This window comes from Hippocampus bargibanti, linkage group LG01, assembly GCF_051943395.1.
Source record: "Hippocampus bargibanti isolate YZ-2025 linkage group LG01, ASM5194339v1, whole genome shotgun sequence".
In the NCBI taxonomy this organism is placed as follows: domain Eukaryota; kingdom Metazoa; phylum Chordata; class Actinopteri; order Syngnathiformes; family Syngnathidae; genus Hippocampus; species Hippocampus bargibanti.
Window position 1 is genome coordinate 28,793,073 of NC_142734.1, and position 21,211 is coordinate 28,814,283.

At 42.6% G+C, this 21,211-nt stretch overlaps 2 protein-coding genes across 4 annotated transcripts in view; both read right to left on the reverse strand.

The window, feature by feature from the left end:
- Positions 1 to 2,840: 2,840 nt before the first annotated feature.
- On the reverse strand, positions 2,841 to 10,738 carry fam117ba (family with sequence similarity 117 member Ba). Its single transcript, XM_089002191.1, has 8 exons — positions 10,311 to 10,738; positions 8,077 to 8,324; positions 7,912 to 7,995; positions 7,626 to 7,736; positions 6,390 to 6,533; positions 4,762 to 4,975; positions 4,492 to 4,612; positions 2,841 to 3,232 (listed from the first exon to the last, which is right to left on the reverse strand). Exons 2-8 carry the CDS (start codon positions 8,095 to 8,097, stop codon positions 3,007 to 3,009), a joined length of 921 nt encoding a protein of 306 aa, XP_088858317.1. The 5' UTR covers positions 8,098 to 8,324; positions 10,311 to 10,738; the 3' UTR covers positions 2,841 to 3,006.
- Positions 10,739 to 12,622: 1,884 nt separating this feature from the next.
- Positions 12,623 to 21,211, reverse strand: part of LOC148903776 (bone morphogenetic protein receptor type-2-like) — a 29,287-nt gene continuing 20,698 nt past the window's right edge. The window contains exons 8-14 of one of the 3 annotated variants that reach the window (XM_089008499.1): positions 19,682 to 19,842; positions 19,393 to 19,540; positions 19,106 to 19,242; positions 17,503 to 17,675; positions 16,102 to 17,417; positions 14,163 to 14,395; positions 12,623 to 14,065 (exon numbers count right to left, since the gene is read on the reverse strand). In XM_089008499.1, coding sequence (XP_088864625.1) covers positions 14,000 to 14,065; positions 14,163 to 14,395; positions 16,102 to 17,417; positions 17,503 to 17,675; positions 19,106 to 19,242; positions 19,393 to 19,540; positions 19,682 to 19,842 — 2,234 coding nt within the window. In that variant the 3' untranslated portion in view covers positions 12,623 to 13,999. Of the gene's footprint in view, positions 14,396 to 16,101; positions 17,418 to 17,502; positions 17,676 to 19,105; positions 19,243 to 19,392; positions 19,541 to 19,681; positions 19,843 to 21,211 lie in introns of all 3 variants that reach the window. The other 2 variants (XM_089008490.1, XM_089008506.1) reach the window with 2 other exon arrangements.

The window sequence follows — 21,211 nt, forward strand, 5'->3', positions numbered from 1 at the left end:
GTTGTTTGTTAACACTGATGGCACCTTTGAACTAGTAATGGGCAAGTGAAGCTTCATGAAGCACTTGTGATAATTTTTGACTCCTCTAGATGGCACTCTTGATGGAATTTTAATACATTTCCTTTGCATTAACCTTCATATTTAAACCAAGTGCACCATCTGGAGGAGTCAAAAAAATCGCACAAGTGCTTCATGAAGCTTCGTTTTCCCAACGCTACTTTGAACTGTTTGTAATTCCTTTGAAGGCCCGATTTCGCACTCAGGAGAAACAGCCCAAAGCATGAACGGGATTGTTCATTAACTGTTGATGCTATATATGAGCCAAATATTTTTTTCGGGGTGTTTTAAAAACAGCAGTTGGTTTTCTACTAGGGAACAGCTGTAATTTGTTTGGAGTAAATCAGAGGCACTTGAAATAATGGGAGGTGAGTAGTGTGATTGATTGGTGACTTATACATATTTCAGTTATGGAGGTATGTCAGTGTCTGAAACTCATGACAAAAAGTTGCCTGCCCCATTTTTCACAACTTGAAACACAATAAAAAGTTTGTCGTCATGGTGCACAATGCAATGTTTGCGTTGCGTTGTCTGCTAAAAGCCACGTGTACTCCTCTTTCTCAGCGTCTTTCAAATCTCTCAAGTACACTTTACAGTCACGGTATAATGTACGTTTACGATTTGTAGCGTTTAAGTTTTGTTAGCTTCTTTTGAAGCTTTCTTCTGGGGCTGAGGTTCTGTCAATCTACTTTGGAAAATGATATTCAAATGCACGACCTTATAACGCTCGGAAAAGTCCGAAGAACGAAGCAGGCTTCTGATTGGCTGCCGTGCCAAGTATGCAAATTGCCAAACGAACGTTTTTGAAAGGCGCTTAGAAAGAGGAGTTCACGTGGCTTGTAGCGGTTTGCTTGTAGCGTTTGCTTTATTGAATAAAGCAAACGTTTGATTTTAAAAAATATTTTGTTATTTTTTTTCTTGAAGAAGTTGTCGGGCACCTGGGCCGAGACGTATTGAAAGTTGTACGCCCGACCTAAAAGTTGTACGCCCCGGGCCACCGGGCAGACGTTATTTCAAACACTGAGGTGTGCACACTTTTGCAAACTGCATTGTCTCTGTTTTTTTCCCATTTTAAACCGCTTTTTGGAAAAAAAAAAATCAATTGAGTTGCATGGAGTATATGTCAAATGAATGGGGGGTATGGGTTTTTAAATGATTTATCCCAGTCACTGTTACGTTCGCGTTGTGCGTGTGTAGACTTTTTATATCCGCTGTCAAGCCAGAAAAGTGAAATAAGGAAGGGGTTGCACAGTTTTGGTTTACCTTGGGCCTTTCAATACAAATGTATGAATTTGGTCGGCACGCCAAACAAAACGGTGAAGACGCTACATCGGTTTTGGGTAATGGAGTATTGTCCTCGATATATATATAGCAGGCACGTTATTTTTCTTTTCTTTTCTATTTTTACCCCTTCAAGTTTTGCTACAATCTGGCAGCACCGTAGCCTTTTGTAGTGGAAGGCATATCATTTTGAAAGAGCGAGAGATAAAAAAAAACAAGATATGTCTGTGGAAAGGCGTCATGGTATCACACAGTGTAAAAAAAAATCTTTTCCTTTCCAAACAAAAAGTCCGCAATGAAATCGGTTGGACAAAGGCGAAGGATGAGAAGGACGAGGAAGTGGGAAGCGTCTTTTGAACAAAGACATCAGAGGGGCTAACATGCTGAAGCCCTCTCCATCCTCCACACCCTCCCTTTCTGCTTCTTCTCCTTTCACGAGCTTGAAGGTGTTTAAGGTAGTGATAGGAAAGTGAAGCTTCATGAAGCACTTGGAATAGTTCTTGACTCCTTTTGATGGCACTCTTGCTATAAGGATGCGGTGGATTTTGAAGACATTTCCTTTGTATGATCCTTCATATTTAAACGTCTGTGTAAGCTCTCAGTCGTACAGGAGTGGTCCATCGATGAAAAAGTTTCTTCAGCCGTTATCTGTACTTCTTTGAAGGTGTCGGACGTTTCGCTTCTTATCCAAGATGCTTCTTCAGCGAACTAAAGTCTTACTGGTAGTATCGGCCCTATATATATATATATATATATATATATATATATATATATACACACAGTAAAGTCTCGTTATATTGATATCGGATATATCGATAGTCCCGGTTATATCGATATTTTTTCGGACTCCCTTGAATATCGATATAACGAGACTTTACTGTATATATATATATATATATATATATATATATATATATATCCCTACTGTCCAGGCATGGCAGTGCCGGACACTGCTATGATAGGTCCCTGCTCTCAGGTTGAGGGGAGCAGAGGACTACTCTCTGCAGCTCAACTGATTGTTCCTATTATCCTGACTAATGACTGGCCTGATTGCCCCACTTCCTTCGGTATCACCTCATCAGCATTACTAATCCTATGTTGCCTAAACAGGCTGTTGGACGAACGATCCAAATTGTACGTGCAACCATTCATTTGACGACAATGAGGTTAAAAATCTTAGCGAAAGAACATAAATGGTTTGAAAGGGGAGTAAAAGAAGCGATTTTCATAAAACAGCTAAATCCTTCACTAAACCGATATGGTGGTGTGAGGTTCAATTTGGATCGTACAACAGCCTGTTTAGGCAACATAGGAGTCGTAATGCTGATGAGGTGATACCGGAGGAAGTGGGGCAATCAGGCCAGTCGTTAGTCAGGACAATAGGAACAATCAGTTGAGCCGCAGGGAGAAGTCCTCTGCTCCCCCCAACCTGAGAGGAGGGACCTATCTTAGCAGTGTCTGGCACCGCCATGCCTGGACAGTAGGGATATATAGATATAGGGCCGACACTACCAGTAAGACTTTAGTTCGCTGAAGACACATCTTGGAGAAGAAGCGAAACGTACGACACCTTCATATTTAAAGCAAAAGCATCATCTGGATGATTTAAAAAATGATCAAAACTGCTTCATGAAGCTTCGTTTTCCCATCACTAGGTGAAGGTGCTTGTCAGAAGCTTTCCGGTTCCTCCAGGAGGCAGGGCTGAGTGGACAGAGGCACCAGCGACGGGGAGAGACTACGTAGGCCCACCCCGGAGCGAAAATTACGGTCCGGGGTGGGAAGCAGAGGCTTGAGGATGCTGACGAGGCAGAAGGCTGAGCCGCTGTTGGGGATGAAGTTGACTTTGTTCCGGTCGGGACACAAGAATGGGGGGACCTCATGCTGGCTTTTGGGCCTGCAACAAATACACATTCGGGTACACTTGATTCAGTTTATGTTTGCCCGTAAAAAATAACCTAACGAAAAAGAAAAAAGAAAAAAACGCAAATATGAAATAGAGTGATAAAAACAAATAGCAATAAAAGAAAAAAGGAGACTGTTAAAGGACAACCGATGCCTCCGGACAAGTGGTGTCCATAATTTGTAAAATCACTTGAAATGACTTCTACTGAGCGTATTTTACAAAGATTCCACAGCATATAGCTGCATTTTACCTTTTAAGACTCGTGCTGAATATTCAGGAAGTCTTGTTTTCGAGTTGGTGACGATTCCTGACGTGATGTCACGTCAGGAACGCCCCTGACCGAGAAAGCGAAACATAATGCATTTTGGGTGCTTTGTTTGGTCTGAAAACTTCGTGTTGATGGCGAAATTAGAAGGAAACACCTAAATAACGTGATGGTGAATCATTGTGCGTTGCACCAAGAATACTATTTGATTCTAGTTGACACAAATTCCCAGCAGACAAATCAGCCCATTTCCAACGGAGCTTGGGCGCCATTTCTGGGTGCTACATTTCTGTCCAGATGCCTCAAAATGATACGGAATAACTTCTTTCCTCTTCAGAACTATTTGAATCATATTCATAACTGGATGAGTAACAAGAAAGCATCTTCTCCGAATCTGAAGCCATTGTTTTGATTCTCGAGCAAAGCAAGACGTCCTGGCGTGACGTCACGAAAGGGGTGGGACCTTCTGAAACTCGCCATCTCTCTCTCTGTCGCTAGCTAACTCTCTCTGTAGCGAGCTAGCTCTCTATATCTAGCTAGCTAGCTCTCTCTCGCGAGCCATCACTCTCTCTACCTAGCTAGCTCTCACTCTCTAGCTAGCTAGCTCTCACTCTCTAGCTAGCGCTCTCTCTCTAGCTAGTTCTGTCTCAAGCTAGCGCTTTCCAGCTAACTAGCTAGCTCTCTCTCCATAGCTAGCTAGCTCTCTCTATTTCTTTCTCTATCTATCCTTCTACCTATTTATTTATTTATGTATTTATGCATTTGTTTATTCTTATTTATTCATCTATTTATTAATGTGATTATTTATGTCATTATTTGTCTTTATTTCTGTATGCATTTATTCATTTATTTATTTATGTGGTGGGTTGTGAGATTTCTGTCCAGGGGTGACAATTTTTCTCACTGTCATTCTCTCTCTCTCTCATTCTCTCTGTCTCTCTCTCTCTCTGAAATGGAAAAGTAGAAATATAGTTGTTGAACATACAGGGACTCCTCAGAGACTTTGACTTTCTCGCAGCCCTCCGGAGGTTCCCTCTTGAACGTGTAACTGTTGTTGGGCCGCGGAGAGGCGGCATATTTTGGCAGCGGTGAGCAGGGGCCCAGCTCTGAAGACAGACAGAAATTTTGAAGAAGGTTCAAGATGAAAAAGGAAATGATAATGGCCACTTTTACTGACTTCAGTCCCGGAGGTGAACGTGTACTTTTACCAGTGAGTTTTTACACAAGTACGAGTACGTACTGAGCGTGACATCACCTTTGTCGTCAAAGGGGCTGCCGCCGCCGCCGACCGCGTCGTTGAGGACGGTGAGGTAGGACGGCGAGATGGAGTCAGGGCGGCTGCTGTTGTTACTGTGGCTTCCGCTCAGGCCGCCCCCCGACGGGGTCTGCGTATCGATACTGCGGGTGCTGCTGCTCCGTTGCGGGGGCACAGGTGGCGGCGCCCGGTGCCCGTCGGGAACGTCTTGGTGCTGTCGGGCGGGCAAAACGCAAAGCGAATTAATACTTGTATGTACTTGTATGTAATACTTAAAATGAGTCAAGTTCATTATAATAGTTCAATTATTGTTTCAGGGAGTGTAAACTGGGTAAGAAAATTATAGCAAAATCTCAACGTTATTAACGGCGCATGAGAATTTGACACTTTGGTACAGATTTTAGCCTGATGACACTAAGGATGGGTAATCGAAGCTTCATGAAGCAAGTGTGATATTTTTTGACTCCCCCAGATGGTGCTCTTTGTTTAAATATATTAAATATAACATGGCCGCCTGTCATAACTATCCATCGTATCTTTAAAGGACAACCGACGTCACTTTTTTGTTTCCTAACTGACATCAGAAAAACGTTTTATAGCATCTAAAATACCCAAAACACGCAGTATGATATTTTTAGTCCAATGCAAAACACCAATAAAAATGACTTAAAGTGTGTAAAAAGTACTTCAATTTGAAACCGGAAGTGGCCAGTTTCAGAAGGTCCCGCCCCCGTGTTCGTGGTGTCACGGCAAGATGTCTTGCCTTACTCAAGAATCAAAACAATGGCTTCAGATTCGGAGAATATGCTTTCTTGTTACTCATCCAGTTATGAATATAATTCAAATAGTTCTGAAGAAGAAAGCATACATGTTTGCAATCGATTAAAGAATTTATTCCGTGTCATTTTGAGGCATCAAGGGTGGGAAATCTCGCACCCAAAAAAGGCAGAAAATGGCGACAAAGCCATGCAAGGAATTAATTAGCCCGTTTCCACAGGGTGATTAATTCCTTACATGGAGCTTTGTCGCCCTCTTCTGCCTCGTTTTGATCTACACGACGTTTTCAGACCAAAGAACAGCAAAATGCATTGATGTGATGGAAGGACTGCTACAATGTGTCCTTTTTTCGGGCAGGGGCGTTCCTTCAGTGACGTAGGGTGAGGACTCGTCACCAACTCAAAAACAAGACTTCCGGAATATTCAGCGCAAGTCTTAAAATGTAAAATATAGCTATATGCGGTGGAATCTTTGTAAAATACGCTCAGTCGAAGTCATTTGAAGCCATTTTACAAATTATGTACACAACTTGTCTGAAGACGTCGGTTGTCCTTTACATCAAAATTGTCATCTATAGGAGTCCAAAACTACCACATGTGCTTGATGAAGCTTCACATGTTGAGACACATAATTCACTTTGTGGGCCAATTAAATTGACCTGGCTGGCCATACCTGGCTTGAATTTGACACCCGCGTTTGAAAATATTGATTATTTGGTATTCTTTGGGATCATTTCAATGTGTTAAAATATTTAGAATGAGCTCCTGTTATTTGTGCATATTTGCTTTTGTTGTTTAGTCAAAAACAGGACAAAAAAAGTGGACATGGCAGTGAATCCTGATGTCACCCACAACAATGGTCTCATCCTTTTCGGGGGTGTCTCGGATGATAATGCGTTCGATCTCCTGGTTGAGACCCTCCACGCTGTTGCGAAAACGGGGAGCAGATGACTTGGATATGGGGATGGGGATCAGGATGGTCTTGGGCATGGCCACCTGCGCAATACACACAACATATTTAGGAAAGGAAGAACATATGGAAAAAATATGATCGAATAATTTCCACCTAAAAATGCTTTAAATTATTGTTCAAGCCAAAGACACCCATGCTATGATCCAAATGCGGGATGTTTGATACCAACTTGATACCACTATGATATTCACCGATACTTGTCGTACTCTTGAGATACAAAATGTAATTTCCCACAATAATGCAGAAGAAGGCTTGCCGATGTAAACAAACTGCCGCAGTATAGCAGGAAGTACTGCCGAGGAGGACGTAGTCCACCAGTTTTTTTTTTCTGTGGGTCCTTGGGTATCACTAACCGATATTGGCATCTCTACCTGATACTTTAAAATAAGGGCTATGTGCTAGTGATGGGAAAACGAAGCTTCATGAAGCGCTTGTGATATTTTGGAGTCCTCGAGGTGGTGCTCTTGGTTAAAATATGAAGATTAGTGCAAAGGAAAAGTCTTGAAAATCAACTGTGAGACTAATAAAGGCATATCCAATCCAATCCAATCCAATCTTTTAAGGACAACCGAGGCCTCCGGACAAGTTGTGTCCATAATTTGTAAAATCACTTCCAATGACTTGTACTGAGCGTATTTTACAAAGATTCCATCGCAGATAGCTATATTTTACATTTTAAGACTCACACTGAATATTCAGAAAGTCTTGTTTTCGAGTTGGTGACGACGTCATGTCAGGAACGCCCCTGACCGAGAAACCGACACACAATGCATTTTGGGTACTTTGGTCGGAAAACTTCGTGTTGATCTGTGTTGATGGCGAAATTAGAAGGAAAACATAAATAACGCAATGGTGACTCGTTGTGTGTTCCACCAAGACTACTATTTGATACTAGTTGACACAAATTCCCAGCAGAAAAATCAGCCCATTTCCAACGGAGCTCGTGTCGGTTATCCTTTAAACCAAGAGTGCCATTAGAGGAGTCCAAAACTTTCACAAGTGCTTCATGAAGCTTCACTTGCCCATCACTACTATGCACTATCGGTATTCGCCCAACCCTAATTCGTATCAACCATAATAACATTTCAAACTTTTTTTTTGACAACATCGATCACCTGCGACTGCATGATGGCGTGGCTGCCATTGAAGGGCGACTTGCGCTCTTTGTCCCTCCGATGACGGCTGCTCCGCTTGCTGCGCTGGAGTTGCTGACGCAGCTTGGCGATCTGAAAGCATGCGTGTTTTTAAGCTGTTGATCGTTTCCTTGTTCCATTTTCATATATATATATATATATGTGTGTATATATATATATATATATATATATATATATATATATATATATATATATATATATATATGTGTGTATATATATATATATATTTTTTTATTTTTTCAGAGACCTCCTTGAGCTGGTCGGTGCTCCCACAGGAAGCCGAGCGTTTGTGAGAGCCTCGCCTCCTCTCATCTGCCCAGGCCCTTGGGGTCTGACACACAAAATAACACAGTCGGCGGTCAAGTACAGTACAGTGGGACCTTGGACTTCCACGTTTATCTGGGAGGCTTACTTGTGTGGCCTTGTCCCTCATGTATGAAAGGTGCTGGTGCTGGCAGTCGTCCTGAGGCCAAGGACCTTCCAGGTGAATGCCAGCGGTCGGGCGCTGTGAAGGCCACAGCTGGGCGAGATGATGGGGGACGGAGAGGAGAACAAGGGAGGCTCCGAGCGGGGCCGGAGGGGAGGGCGGGTGATTCAGTTTAAGGCCACTGATGCTTTCGGGGGAGGTGGTGGAGGGAGAGTCGGAATAGGAAGGTCGTCCTGGAAATTGAAACATGTCAACACGGTAAAAGATAGGATAAGTCCCTTTAGGAAGCTGGCTTGTGTGTTGAGGTACCAGATTGATGTTAATCCATGGCGGCATTAACACATTTCAAGTTGGGGGAGTAAGTAGTGGGGACACACGGCGGAGCAAATGATTCCCGACTGACCCCGATAGGGGACTGCTGACGCCCTCTTTTAGCATCAACATTTAAAATGGCACATGGACCAATTGTGCATCTAAATTTGGCCGGAGTCTTTGACCGGTGCGGCAACCGTTGCTAGGGAACAAGGCCAAAAACAAATTGTGCCTTGCTCACAATCTGTCTATTATTATACAATGTACACATACGCATATGTGTGAGTGTGCGTTAGTTTTGATTCATGGCAAGTGTCAACATTTACATTACTGACATGTTTGTGCATCTTTGTGCACCCTCATCGCGTCAAACATTCTCAAACTGAGATGTACCAGATCGAATCTCCACGTAATCCCAACAATTCAAATTGAATTTTATTACAATTAAAAAATTGTAAATATACTGTATTTTCCACACTACATTATAAAGCCCATCTTCAATGAATGACATTTTTAAGTTTTCCATATGTACATATTCATTTTCTTTTTTTGATGTCAAACAAGAAAATAAAAATTGCAGAATTGTATAATGTGTCGTATTTTCTTCGTTTTTATTATCTCAAAAATATTCCATGGTTTTATCAGTTGATTACAATAATAATAATAAATGTCATTTTCAGAGATGACCAATCTTTCATGGAATATTTTGACCTTAAAATTTTCAGAAATAAATGAACATTTTTGGAGACACTAAATACAAAAACAAGCAAACAAAAATGCCAAATTGTCCATTTTTAATCATTGTGCTCAAAACGGAAAATTATTGCAAAATCAAGAAAAAACATGTACCTTGCAAAGAAATTTTAAGAGATTGTTGAAATGAAACACCGTTTTTTTGCCTTACATTTTTTAGAAATAAATGAATTTAGTTTTTGTATTTCTTTGAGACACTAAATTCAAAAACAAGCAAAAAAAAGCAGATTTTCTCATTTGTAATCATTATTCCAAAAATGGAAAATTATGGCCAAATTTACTTGCAAAGTAATATTAAGAGATCGTTGAAATGGAAGTCTGTTTTATATATATTTTGGCCCAAAAAATCAAAAATAAAGATTTTTTTTGAGACACTAAATACAAAACCAAAACAAAAAATGTTACATTTTCCAATCATTGTGCCAAAAACGGAAGATTATGGAGGAATGGAGAAAAAAATTCCGCCTGGCTAAGTAATTTTAAGAGATTACAAAAATAAAACAGCCATTTTATATATCCCAGCATGCACTCCCTCTTCTACAGACGCAAATGGAGTCGGCGGCAGATGACAGTAGTTGCGAGAGCTGTTACCAATCAATATGACTTCACAGATTATAAATCGCAGGGTCATCTTTTGAACAAAATGAAGGCTTTATGGGTGCCCCTGATAGTCCGCAAAATATGGTAATTGGGCGCTTCCTTTGCCAGTACAGTACTGAATAGTCTCAATATCCATTTTAAGGCCTCTATACTGATATTGTCTTTATCCTCACTGAAAACGAGTCAAAAAAATTCTTAAAACAACAAAGGAACAGGTCGTCGGGGAAAAATATATTGATATGCTATTTTGTCCACACTTGTAAGACATTTCTGCGCACCAGTACACAACTCTTGTCTTGATGCAGTCGTAATGTTTTTTTTTTGTGTTTAGGTATGCGTGCGTGTGACGTTTCTGTCAATGTCAGACAACCTGAGGCCCAAATGTGCATTGCAGGTCGACACCTGTGTGCTAAATCCAGTGCACGTGTAGTACAAGCAGTATGCGTGCGTCCCACTGGAAGAACGCAACGGTACACAGACCTTTAAGTTTGTGTATCAAGGGTATCAAACCGAGAACATGTTCTCCTTGGTTTCAACTGCTACGCGCGACTTACCTGCAAAGGTGAATTGTTGTCTCGCGGTTCGCAAAGCACCATGGGAAGATCGTCGTCCAAGTCGATTGATGCTCGCTCGCCCGCGACCCTAAAACGTTATCGGGGGTCGACACAAAACAACGGGGGCATTCGTCGACAGAAACACAAACGCAGAAGGCGAACGTGGGTGAATTTGGCGGCGCATAAGGTGTCAATGGTGGACGATTTTTTTTTTCTGGTCGCGCTTCGGGTGGCTAAGAAACGTCCCCCCCTAAAAAATAAAGACGCTTTGCGCTCCGAAGGGAAATGATAGGAAATGGAAGAAAGTCGACCTTAGCATCGGGTAGAACCCGAAAGATGTGGGGCCAGCAGGGTTGGGTAGCAAAAAAAAAACGAAAAGACAGAATAGACAAGGGATATAAAGAAGGCGGTGATGCTCAACTAGCTTCGCTTGGCACGATGGAGGAGGACCAGTGCCAAGTTACACGAAATAGAAACAACTTCCGGTGTGGCGTTTCACATATATATAGAGAGAGTGAAAAAATACACTTCAATAGTGATATATTTCACTTTAGCGCAATAATTTTGACACACCGACCAACCAGATGCAACAGGCCTTGTTTTTTACACTTGCGAACTAGATAAATCAAATTACATGGCAGCCATCCTAGCTGTTTTTATTACACGGTAATCAGTCTACACATGATATCATAAACCGTAGTAAATAAACACTAAATGTGGCTCAACATTCATCCATTGATTGGTCACGTTTAATTGCAGTAGCCGGCATTTGGTTGCTTCGTTGTCTTACTTGGTTTTATTCCGAAGGGCAAACGAATTTTCCGGTTTGTGGGAGGAAAGGTTGTGTTACTTTGATGGAGACAGTGGAGCGCTGACGTATCCTACCGACGCTCGTCGCTCGTGCTGATGCTGCAGTTGCTAGGGCGAAGGAGCAGAGAGCAGAGACGTAAACATTTTCTTAAGTCGGGGGGAGAAGGGGGCTGGGGTTCGAGGAAAATGTCGCCCTCGTGGGGCCAACATCATACTTATTCCACGAATCGTGGACGGATGGAATCAGACGCCGTTCCACATTCCGTGGGGGCTATTTAATTGCCACCGCGGCAGGATTCACAAAATATTAAAAAAAATACCCTTCCGTTTTAAGATTTTTTTATCTACATATTCACCAGTAATCGGCGATCTACTATCAAAGGCGTGTTTAGCTCAGCTCGGATCAATAGTATAGTTTTTTATGATAGCAACAGCATTCATTTTGCGTCACTTGTAATCAAAGGCTGTAGGGACATTAAAATTATAATGTTAACTGTCTCCCAAGAGAAGATGATTTCTTTTTAGATAGCTGCAAAACTGCTGACCAAGTGGATTTATGTAAATAAGCGAAGAAACAATTCGAAAAAGATCAGCTTATTCTCATCCAATGTCGAACGGGGATGCACGAGGTGGAATTAGTCCGTCAATCAACACTATTTTTGGACTAGTAATAGAGATCTTGACATTTTCGTTGTGGTGGTGAACATACTATTGTTAACTTGTTTCATTCATTTAGATCATACCAGTGCATCCTTCTTTCATGATATCACTTTAGCGCAATATTTTCCATAAATTTTCCCGAGGGACAAACGTTACATACAAACGAGTAGTGTATGTTTATTAAAAACAAACAAACAAACCCACAGTGATGAGAAAACGAAGCTTCATGAAGCACCTGTGATATTTTTTGACTCCTTCAGATAAATATGAAAGTCAGTGCAAAAGAAATGCCTTAGAAATCCACTGCATCTTTAAACCAAGAGTGCCATCTAGGAGTCAAAAACTATCACACATGCTTCATGAAGCTTCACTTGCCCAGCAATACAAAAACACAAAAACAAATACATTTAATTTTCATTTTAACTTTTTAAAAATTCAATTTGGTCGCGTGGTTGGTGGGTAAAGAGATAATGGGTCTTTAAGTGGCACCCCAAACTGATTTGATATTTTATTTATTTATTTATTTTTCAAACATTCTTTACTTATAAACTGCATGCTTTAATATTTTGTATCTGCTTTGATTCTAATGTGATGTGTTGGACGTAAGTTGTCCAATAGACATAGTGCCTGCCAGACAATCGCAGGGCACACAGCGAGAAAACAACCAGGCTAACTGCACTATCATGAAATACAATTTGTACTAGTACATGTCAAACATGACATTGCCCCGCCCACCCCAGTGGACCCAAACACACACACACACACACACACACACACACACACACACACACACACACACACACACACACACACACACACACACACACACACACACACACGAGTCAAGTTTTCATACATTTATTGAGATTTTTTTCTTCCATAGTGTCTTGAAAAGGTATGGGAAATTGTATCAAGCAAACGTGAAGCGATGGAATCAAAGGTCCTCCATGTCCATTGAATGCAACGCAGGATCCCAATAAAAAATATACAAATAAATGCAATAATAGTGTATTTTCTTCTTCTTCTTCTTCTTGCATACAAATTACAGATTACAAAAACATAATAAAATGAGATCTCGTTTCGGTCGATCCAGAAGTGGCGCCAGGAATACAGAATGAGTACAACATACAGAGACTGTACAGCGCTGGACTCCAGCAAAAAAATTAAAAATAATAATAAAATAAAATAAAACAAACCGACATTTTGTCAGACCACCCATCCAAAACATTAAGCGATGCGACCAGCAAAAGCACAAATAATATTCAGCGTGCCTTGCAAGGGGAGGGTTGGTATTATTTTTATGTCTTTTTTTCATAATCATTTGCAGCGCAGTTCCATGAAGCCCAAATGGGACCTTTTTTCTCTTTTCATCAACTTCTGATTATAATTCAGTCACATACTATAAAGTCATACATCAAGTCAGGTGACACCGAGACAAGAGCCTTAGATTGAGTTTAAAATCAATACATGGTGCGATTGTGTTAAAAGAGGATGGGAGGGGGGGAGTTGGGTGCTGGGAGATTGTAATATTCTCAACCTCTCAGATGAGTTCGATTGTTCATGCCCCAACAAAAAAAGCCCCAGAGGCGGAAATTGAAGGATTGTCATTTGTTTTTCCACTTCAAGCTGGGGAGGGTTGGGGTCAATGTTGAAGATTGTGACTAATCATAAGTGCAAAGGAGATTGATTGACGTATTCAAAATATGATTGAAGGTTTAAAAACAACACAAAAAAAGTAGAAACAATTAAAACACGCAAAGCAATCTGAAAAGCTACATCCTATTGCACAATAAAATTCATGTAATGATACAAAAAAAAAAGGATAGTCCACGACGACGGTAGTTCCATACAAAACTCCAATTAAAAAATGATGTTCTCTCTTTTAAGACCATTTCTTCTTTTCAACGAGGCCGTGTGCTTGAAGGAAAACAAAAAGAAGAGAGCGACATAATTGAAATTCGTGCGGCGTCGCGGTCACGACGGGGCAGGGCGGGACCAAGCGCCGATCTCATCGGCTCAAAAGTGCACGTAAGGAAAAAAATGTTAAAAAATATTTAACACTTGCTTATGGGGTGAGTGAATGTAAAAGGGACAGCGAGTAAGAAATGGACAAGCGCGAGACAACGCTGCATCGCTCAGATTGCGTTGAAAGCAAAAAAAAAAAAAATCGGAAAAGGCAGACGGCAGCGAGACCTTAATTAGTGGACTGTACATCGGACTCAACTCTTCGGCCACGATTCCCACGTAGCTTCCTCTTGCTGATTCTGTACTGAGCCCCCCGCACCCTTCAAAAACAAAACGAAATAAAGAAAAAACAGCTCAGTGGGTTAGTTGAGTTCTGATGCGGGATGCTCACACGTGCGTGTCGCCGCGCTCGCCGACCAAGTTGGCGCCCCGCAGGTAGATGGCCGAAGCGGACTTGGGTCGGGTGTGGCTGCGAATTTGGCCGCGGCCGGACGCGCTGTTGTTGTTGTTGTTGACTTCGAGGCCCCTGGCATCCGTTGAGATGACCCACGTGGTCGGCCGCCATTTTTTCAGGGAATACGGCGTTTTGACTCGTTTCTTGATCTTTTCGCCGGTGCCCAACACGCTGTCCGGGTGTCCCAAGGTGTTGCCTGAGAATGACAATTTAACGTTGGTTTAATTGCTCGGTCAGCATTGAATAAGTCCTCAAATCAATACTTTTTTAAAATTGATTGTTCAATGTGTGGTGTTAATATTTTATGATTTTCTATGTCCGAAGTAGTTTTTAACCATTGTGCAGCGTCGTCTTGACACATTTTTTTTCCAAACAGCTGTGAACGCACTTTGTTGGAATTATTTGTGAGTTTTTGTGGCAGGGCTTGAGCCACACCCCCCCACCCCAACGAATACATAGATGTATATAATGTTCACCATTTGAGAGTCCGAGCTACACCATGACTGCAAATTTGCTATACAGTGAAACCTCGGCTTACGTATGCTTTAGTTTACGACCTTTTCGCCTTACGAACATTAATTCCGCGAGAATATAATCTTGGCAAACGAACTAGTTTTCGGCAAATGAACATAACCACATGGGGCGTCACGGTGGATGGCGGGCTACTTTTCATTGAAAGAACACCAAACCACACGGTTGAACAGCGCCACGGTGGCTGCCGGACTACTTTTCCACAACCCTTTCTCTGAGTGCATACGTGGATTACATGGTTTGTTATCAAGGATACTTTGGCTATTATGGCACCGGAAAAGACCCCACCGCAGACTAGTGTTCAGCCGAAGAGGGCACAAAACAAAATTGCGGTCGAGCAGAAGAAGGAGATCATTGAGAAACATGAACGAGGTGTGCGTTTGTGTGACTTAGCGTCCCGCTACTAGTATGCTAAGTCGACCATTGCTAGCATCCTTTGGAACAAGGAAGCTATTAAAGGTGCATGTGTTTCTACCATCACAAAGGTCAATAAAACGACTTTATTATACAGTACAGTTTAATTATTTCCTGCAGTCCTTATGGAAGGTGACTCTCCTTCGAAACAGTAACTCCCTCCCTCCCACTCCATTCCATCAAGCCATCAACGACCATCACAAAGGTAAATAAAACGACTATTATACAGTACAGTTGATTTCTTTAATTACAATCCAATACCACATTTATTATACATAAAATAAAGTATATGTTGTGTAGTTTTAAGTTTTATGGGGACCTGGGAACGGATTATTCTCATTTTAATGGTTTCTTATGGGAAATTACTGTTTGGAAGACAAACTTTTCACCTTACACACTTTCTTGGAACCAAAATTCATAAGATGAGTTATTACTGTATTTGCTAAACTTGTTGATCAATATTTTCATTCATTCAGATAATTTCGTTCAATGGGGCAATGACTTGCTCATAACCTGAAGTGAGGATAGATAGTTAGCTACGTAGCTAGCTAATTAGGTAGACAGACGGAGAGTGGTGATGGGCAAGTGAAGCTTCATGAAGCACTTAAACATGCAGTGGATTTTTAAAACATTTGCTTTGCACTAACCTTCATATTTAAACCAAGAACAGCACCTCGAGGGGCAAAAAAAATATCACAAGTGCTTCGTGAAGCTTCGTTTTCCCATCACTATTAGAGAGATAGTTAGTTACCTAGACAGTCAGCCAGACAGTCAGTTACAAGTTCGCTAGACAGTTAGCTAATTAGCCAGAGAGTTTGCTAGTTAGCTGGGTAGGTAGGTATGTAGGTAGTTGAGAGTGTGGGTTTGTAACTTGAAAATCTCTGAACTGGAGGCACCGGTAAGCATATCGCAGTCGAAATATGGACGGAAACCTGGAATTATCAGTCAATGTCTCACCTAATGAGGCCAGATCTTGCGTGGTGAAGGACAGGTCCAAGGAGTTTGGTCTCTCTGGTCTGCGAACTCGGGGCTGCCTGAGCAGGGACTCGTCTCGCATGGTAACCGTCGATGGAAAGTCCGAGGCACCTAAGCCGGGGCCGGCGCTTTCTCCCGGGAGGCCCGTCAGAGCCCCGCTTTCTCCTTCCGTACCCGTATCCTCGTCCCCGCCTCCTTCGCTCTCACCTCCGCTTTCGCCGTGGCCTGTGTTGCTGTTGTTGTTGTTGGTGTTGGGCCGGGCCGAGCGCAGCGCGGACACGTTCGAAGACACGTCTCCGGGATCTGGCGGCTCGCGGCTCAGCAGCGGCTCGTGTTCGTCCGGGCTCGCCGTGATGACGCCGAGGCTTAGGCGAGCGTCATCGGACCGTAACGTCCCGTTTCCATTGGGAATGACTCCGGATGCTCCAAAACCCGGATCTCCGCCGATGGCCGCGGAAGAGACCGTCCCGACGTTGTGACCGTTGACGGGGCCGTTCGTGTGCGCCTCTCGGAGGGCCGATATGTTGTTGATACCCGTGCCTCGGTGAGCTTCCGCATCCATGTTTGGACCCGTTACCACGCCGCTGTTACTCTTGGTTCCCTCCACCTGCCGCAGGTTGGATTTGCCTGATCTTCCGAACTTGAATCTGAGTGAAGAAGATGACGACTCCTTCTTGGCTGGCTTGCTACGCAGGGACAAGCTGGACGGCCTTTTGGGCAGGTTCTGCTGCTTGGGCAGAGGAAAGACAGGGGCAGGAATGGAGGGGGCCGGTTCAGAGGCCCCCGAGGCTTCGCTCGCCATCTTGATGAGGGGGTACAGCAAGCTGGAGCTCCCGGGACTCAGCGGGTCCGGCGAGCAGAACTGCTTTTGCGAGTGTTCCATCAGGTTCTCGTCTGAGCTCTCTTTCAGGTTCTTGTCCACCTCTTTGGGGTCCAGCTTGGTGGTTTCCAGGTCTTCTTGGGTTAGGTGGAGGCAGACAGGGACTGTGGCGCCGCCCATCAGCCCCTCGGACTCAGAATTGATCGTGGTGGTCGTGGTTGAGGCCGAGGGGCTCCCCCTGAGACCCGAGCAAGCTCCGCTGGTGCTGCTCCCCTCCGGGCTGGGCATCCGGGCGTTGGCTTGCTGCTGCCGCTCTTGGTTGATAGAGTTCCTGTTCCTCTCCCCGGTCCCGCCACCCAATCGGCCACTGGCGGAGCTGGTGGTATCAGACTGCGTGTTTTTGGCCATGCCCTCGTGCTCTTCGATATAGGTGGAGGAATTGTCAGCATACGGGCCAGTCTTGGGGGTTACACGGTTTCTGGGTGGAAAGAGCGGGACATTGTATTCCCGGTTTGAAAAAGCAGGCGAAGCAGGCAAGAACCACGTGAAGTTTTATTTTTTACCTTTCATTGTGCAGAGTGGTCGACATGGGGTTGAGGGTGGGGCTGACTGATTTGGAGCGGTCCCAAATGAGGAGTAGCTCCGCCTGCCGTTCTTCGGCACACTGGGCTGTGAGACGGGCCTCGGCATCCTGGTCCCAGCAGTCCTCCATTGTCTCCTTTAGAGAGCGAACCGCCTGCCAGATGAGAGACATGAGACGCAACGTAACGGCCATGTTGAAACGTACTGTCATCAAACTGAGGGAACCATTTTGAGAGGGGCGGCAGAAAATGTCTCGAAAATAGTACAGACGCTCCCCAACTTACGAACATTCGAGTTACGAATAACGGTACATACAAACATTTTTGCCGGTACCGTATGTCGAAAAATGTTTTGATAGAGATGCCGTAAATTACATTTTGTATTGCGCGCCTTTCTCCAGCCGAGCTCGCTTGCGATTGGCTATGTAGGGTATGTGGGCAGGGAGGAAATCCCTCTTCCCAGTTGATGCTAATGCATAACAAAAAGTAATGGCTGCTACACGTAATCAAGTAATTATGTCCCAGTAATGGATAACTGAAGAGCCAAGGATATATGTTGTGGTACTACAGTAGGTGTGAATTTATTTTACGACTGTTAGAGCGTCTGTGTTTGTTACTTCCGTGTTCAGTGTTTGACTTAAACATACTGTATGTTCCATACAAAATATAGCACTGAAGCCACTTACGAACAAATTCACTTTACGAACGACCGCTCAGAAGGTATCTCGTTCGTAAGGTGGGGAGCGGTTGTGCAGGGAATCGGGATGGAGCCCGGCCACCAAAATGATTAGAATTGCCCAATTAATAATTTTAAACTCTATACATGCCGCAAAACATGCCCCAGGGCCATCCTAAATCCTTACCGTTAAACATAAATGGTTTACAGATAGTGAAGGGGAAAGCGAAGCGCTAAACCAAGAGTGCCATCTGGAGGAGTCAAAAACTAGCACAATCACTAAACCCACCTATTTAAAATCGCATTTTCTGTGTAGCTCTCTCGCTCTTGTTTCTATTTATAATTGTATTTTATTTATTGTATTCCATTTGTGATTGTATTTTATTTATTATAGTACATATGCTTGTCGGTGACTGTAAAGTGTCCTTGAGAGCTTTGAAAGGCGTTTAAGGCACTTATAAATGAAATGTACTATTAAAACGAAATGTTCATGTGCTTCATGAAGCTTCGTTTTCCCATCACTACTTCCAGATGATTTTATGTAACAAAAAAAAATTCCCGGTGTGACAGACAAGCCCCCACCATATGATTTGCTGTTATGGTCAACGAGTGACTTTATTTTTCACGTTTTATTTTCAAGAATGACATGCGTATTTCAGTTGATCATTTTTTTCTTGCTGAAGACAACTTGTGGAATATCATTTTGCTCCATTTTCAAATGTATAATGATAGTACGAAATTCAGATTTTTGTTGAAAAAAGTTTTTGCACCCTTTCGTCACCTTAATTTTTGAAAACATGTTAAATTACCCCCCCCCCACCCTCTTCAAAAATGGGGCGTAGAGAAACATTTCTTTCTTTTGTTCCCCCTTCTGACACCCCCCCCCCCCCCCCCCCCCCACACACGTACCAAGCTGTTCTCTTTCCAGGCCTCTGGGAATTTGGGCCGCTGTTTTTCCCTCGATACCAGCACTTGCATGTCCTCGAAGGTCGGATGGTTTCCGGCCTCCGCCTGGAAAGCCATCTGGTACTCTGGCACGGATTCACCTACAGGACGAGAGTGAAGAGGGGACATGTGAAATTATTTTTTTTTGCCCAGCCTTTAAAATAAATAAATAAATAATTAAATACATGAATACATAAACAGATAAATAAAGTAAATAAATAAAATGTGTATGTGTATGAGTGAAGTCTTACCGGGGAAAAGGTCCGTACATCTCATGAAGGTTTCCCAGTAAACCAGACCCAGAGCATACATGTCCACCTGTTTCAACGCCGACTCGCAGTCTCTCAGATTCACGGCCCCCTCCAACACTTCTGGTGCCATGTAGCGGATGGTGCCCACCTTAAAAAAATAAATACAATAAAGCATGGCAGGAAATGAAATTTTGAATATTTAGCTTCAGCTGTTGTGAAAGCGCTATATAAATCGATATGCATTGTATTGTATTTATTCCCGTATTTGTTACTCGGGGTCTGCTCTCACCTCACTGATGGCAGCGTTTTCCTCCTCCCCGTGGCGCGCCGGCCTGTTACCCGTCAGCTTCATAGACAGGCCGAAATCGATGATTACACAAGTGCCGTCGGCCTTGACGAGAATATTCCGACTGTTTAGATCCCTGTGGGACACCGCTGGCTTGTACATGTCTTTGAAAGAAGGAAAAGGACGGACAATGAAGAAATTAAGAAAAACAAACAAACAAACAAACAAACAAATACATCCGCAGCGCGATGGTTAGATGTCATCATCTCAAAGCGAAGGATGTGTTTGATTATACTTAGTAAACATTGATTGCGAATATTTTGGTAGTGATGGTCAAGTGAAGCTTCATGAAGCACTTGTGATAGTGTTTGACTCCGCTAGGTGGCACTATTAGTATAAAGATGCTGTGGATTTTAAAGACATTTCTTTTGCGCTAACATTCATATTTAAATAAAGAGCACCTTTAGGAGTCAAAAAACATTACAAGTGCTTCATGAAGCTTCGTTTTCCCATCACTACTCTTTGTTACTCAAGTGAGGAAAAAAAGATTGGAAGAAAAAATATTTACGCAATATAAAGCACGACAGCAACACCCTTTAACTGAGTGTCTGGAAGTATGCAAACATTGTCATGTAGAACGTTTTTTGGGAAAATGTAATTTGGTTGATTACGCCTCAATTTTGCCCACATAAATGCCTTTTGTTCATTTGGATTCAACCACAAAGCAGGGAGAAACAAGAGGGAAGAAAGAAATCTATATATTTTCCAGGAAATGGGACTTTACCCCCGTAATTTTCCAAATTTTTCAAGGACCTGAGAACCCGCAATGATACGCAGATTTTTATATTAAATATAATTGCCATATTTTCCAGTGTATAAGGCGCACACACAATGAATGGTGTATTTTCAAACTTTTTCCATCTATAAGGCGCACCTTCAACAAATGAAAAAGGTTTTCCAAATATAATATACAAATATAGATACGTTTTCTAAATATAAGGCACACCCGCGTATGAGACACGTTTTGAACAAAATCAAGGCTTTTGGGTGCGCCTAAGACACCGAAAAATACGGTACTTGGATGATCTTCGATCCATTTCTCTCCAGATTGCCGCTACGTTTCTCCATTTTCAGTTATCCCTTCTATTATTTCATTTTTCTTACTCCTATTTTTTATTTTTCTTCTTTGTGCGACCTAAATTTTTATTTTTTGTTCTGCGTTCGGCACTCTCTGCAGTGATATCTGGCCCCATCTAGCATCCAGAATGGATATAATGTCTAGACCCTAAAAAATTGTCTTAATCGCAAAAAATGTTTTTTTTTTCGGGCCAACATGTAATATTGCGACAGAATCATACCACATCAAACAAATTCAAATTGACTGCACCGCTTCATGTTCTCCTGTTGACAATCCACCAAAACAGGTTAACAGGCTGCTAAATTGTGTCCTTGCTATCAAGTCTAAAAAAAAAGATTATAACCACATGGCCTCATATCCCCTGCCTTGTGCGGCCTGACTGACCAGAACCACCC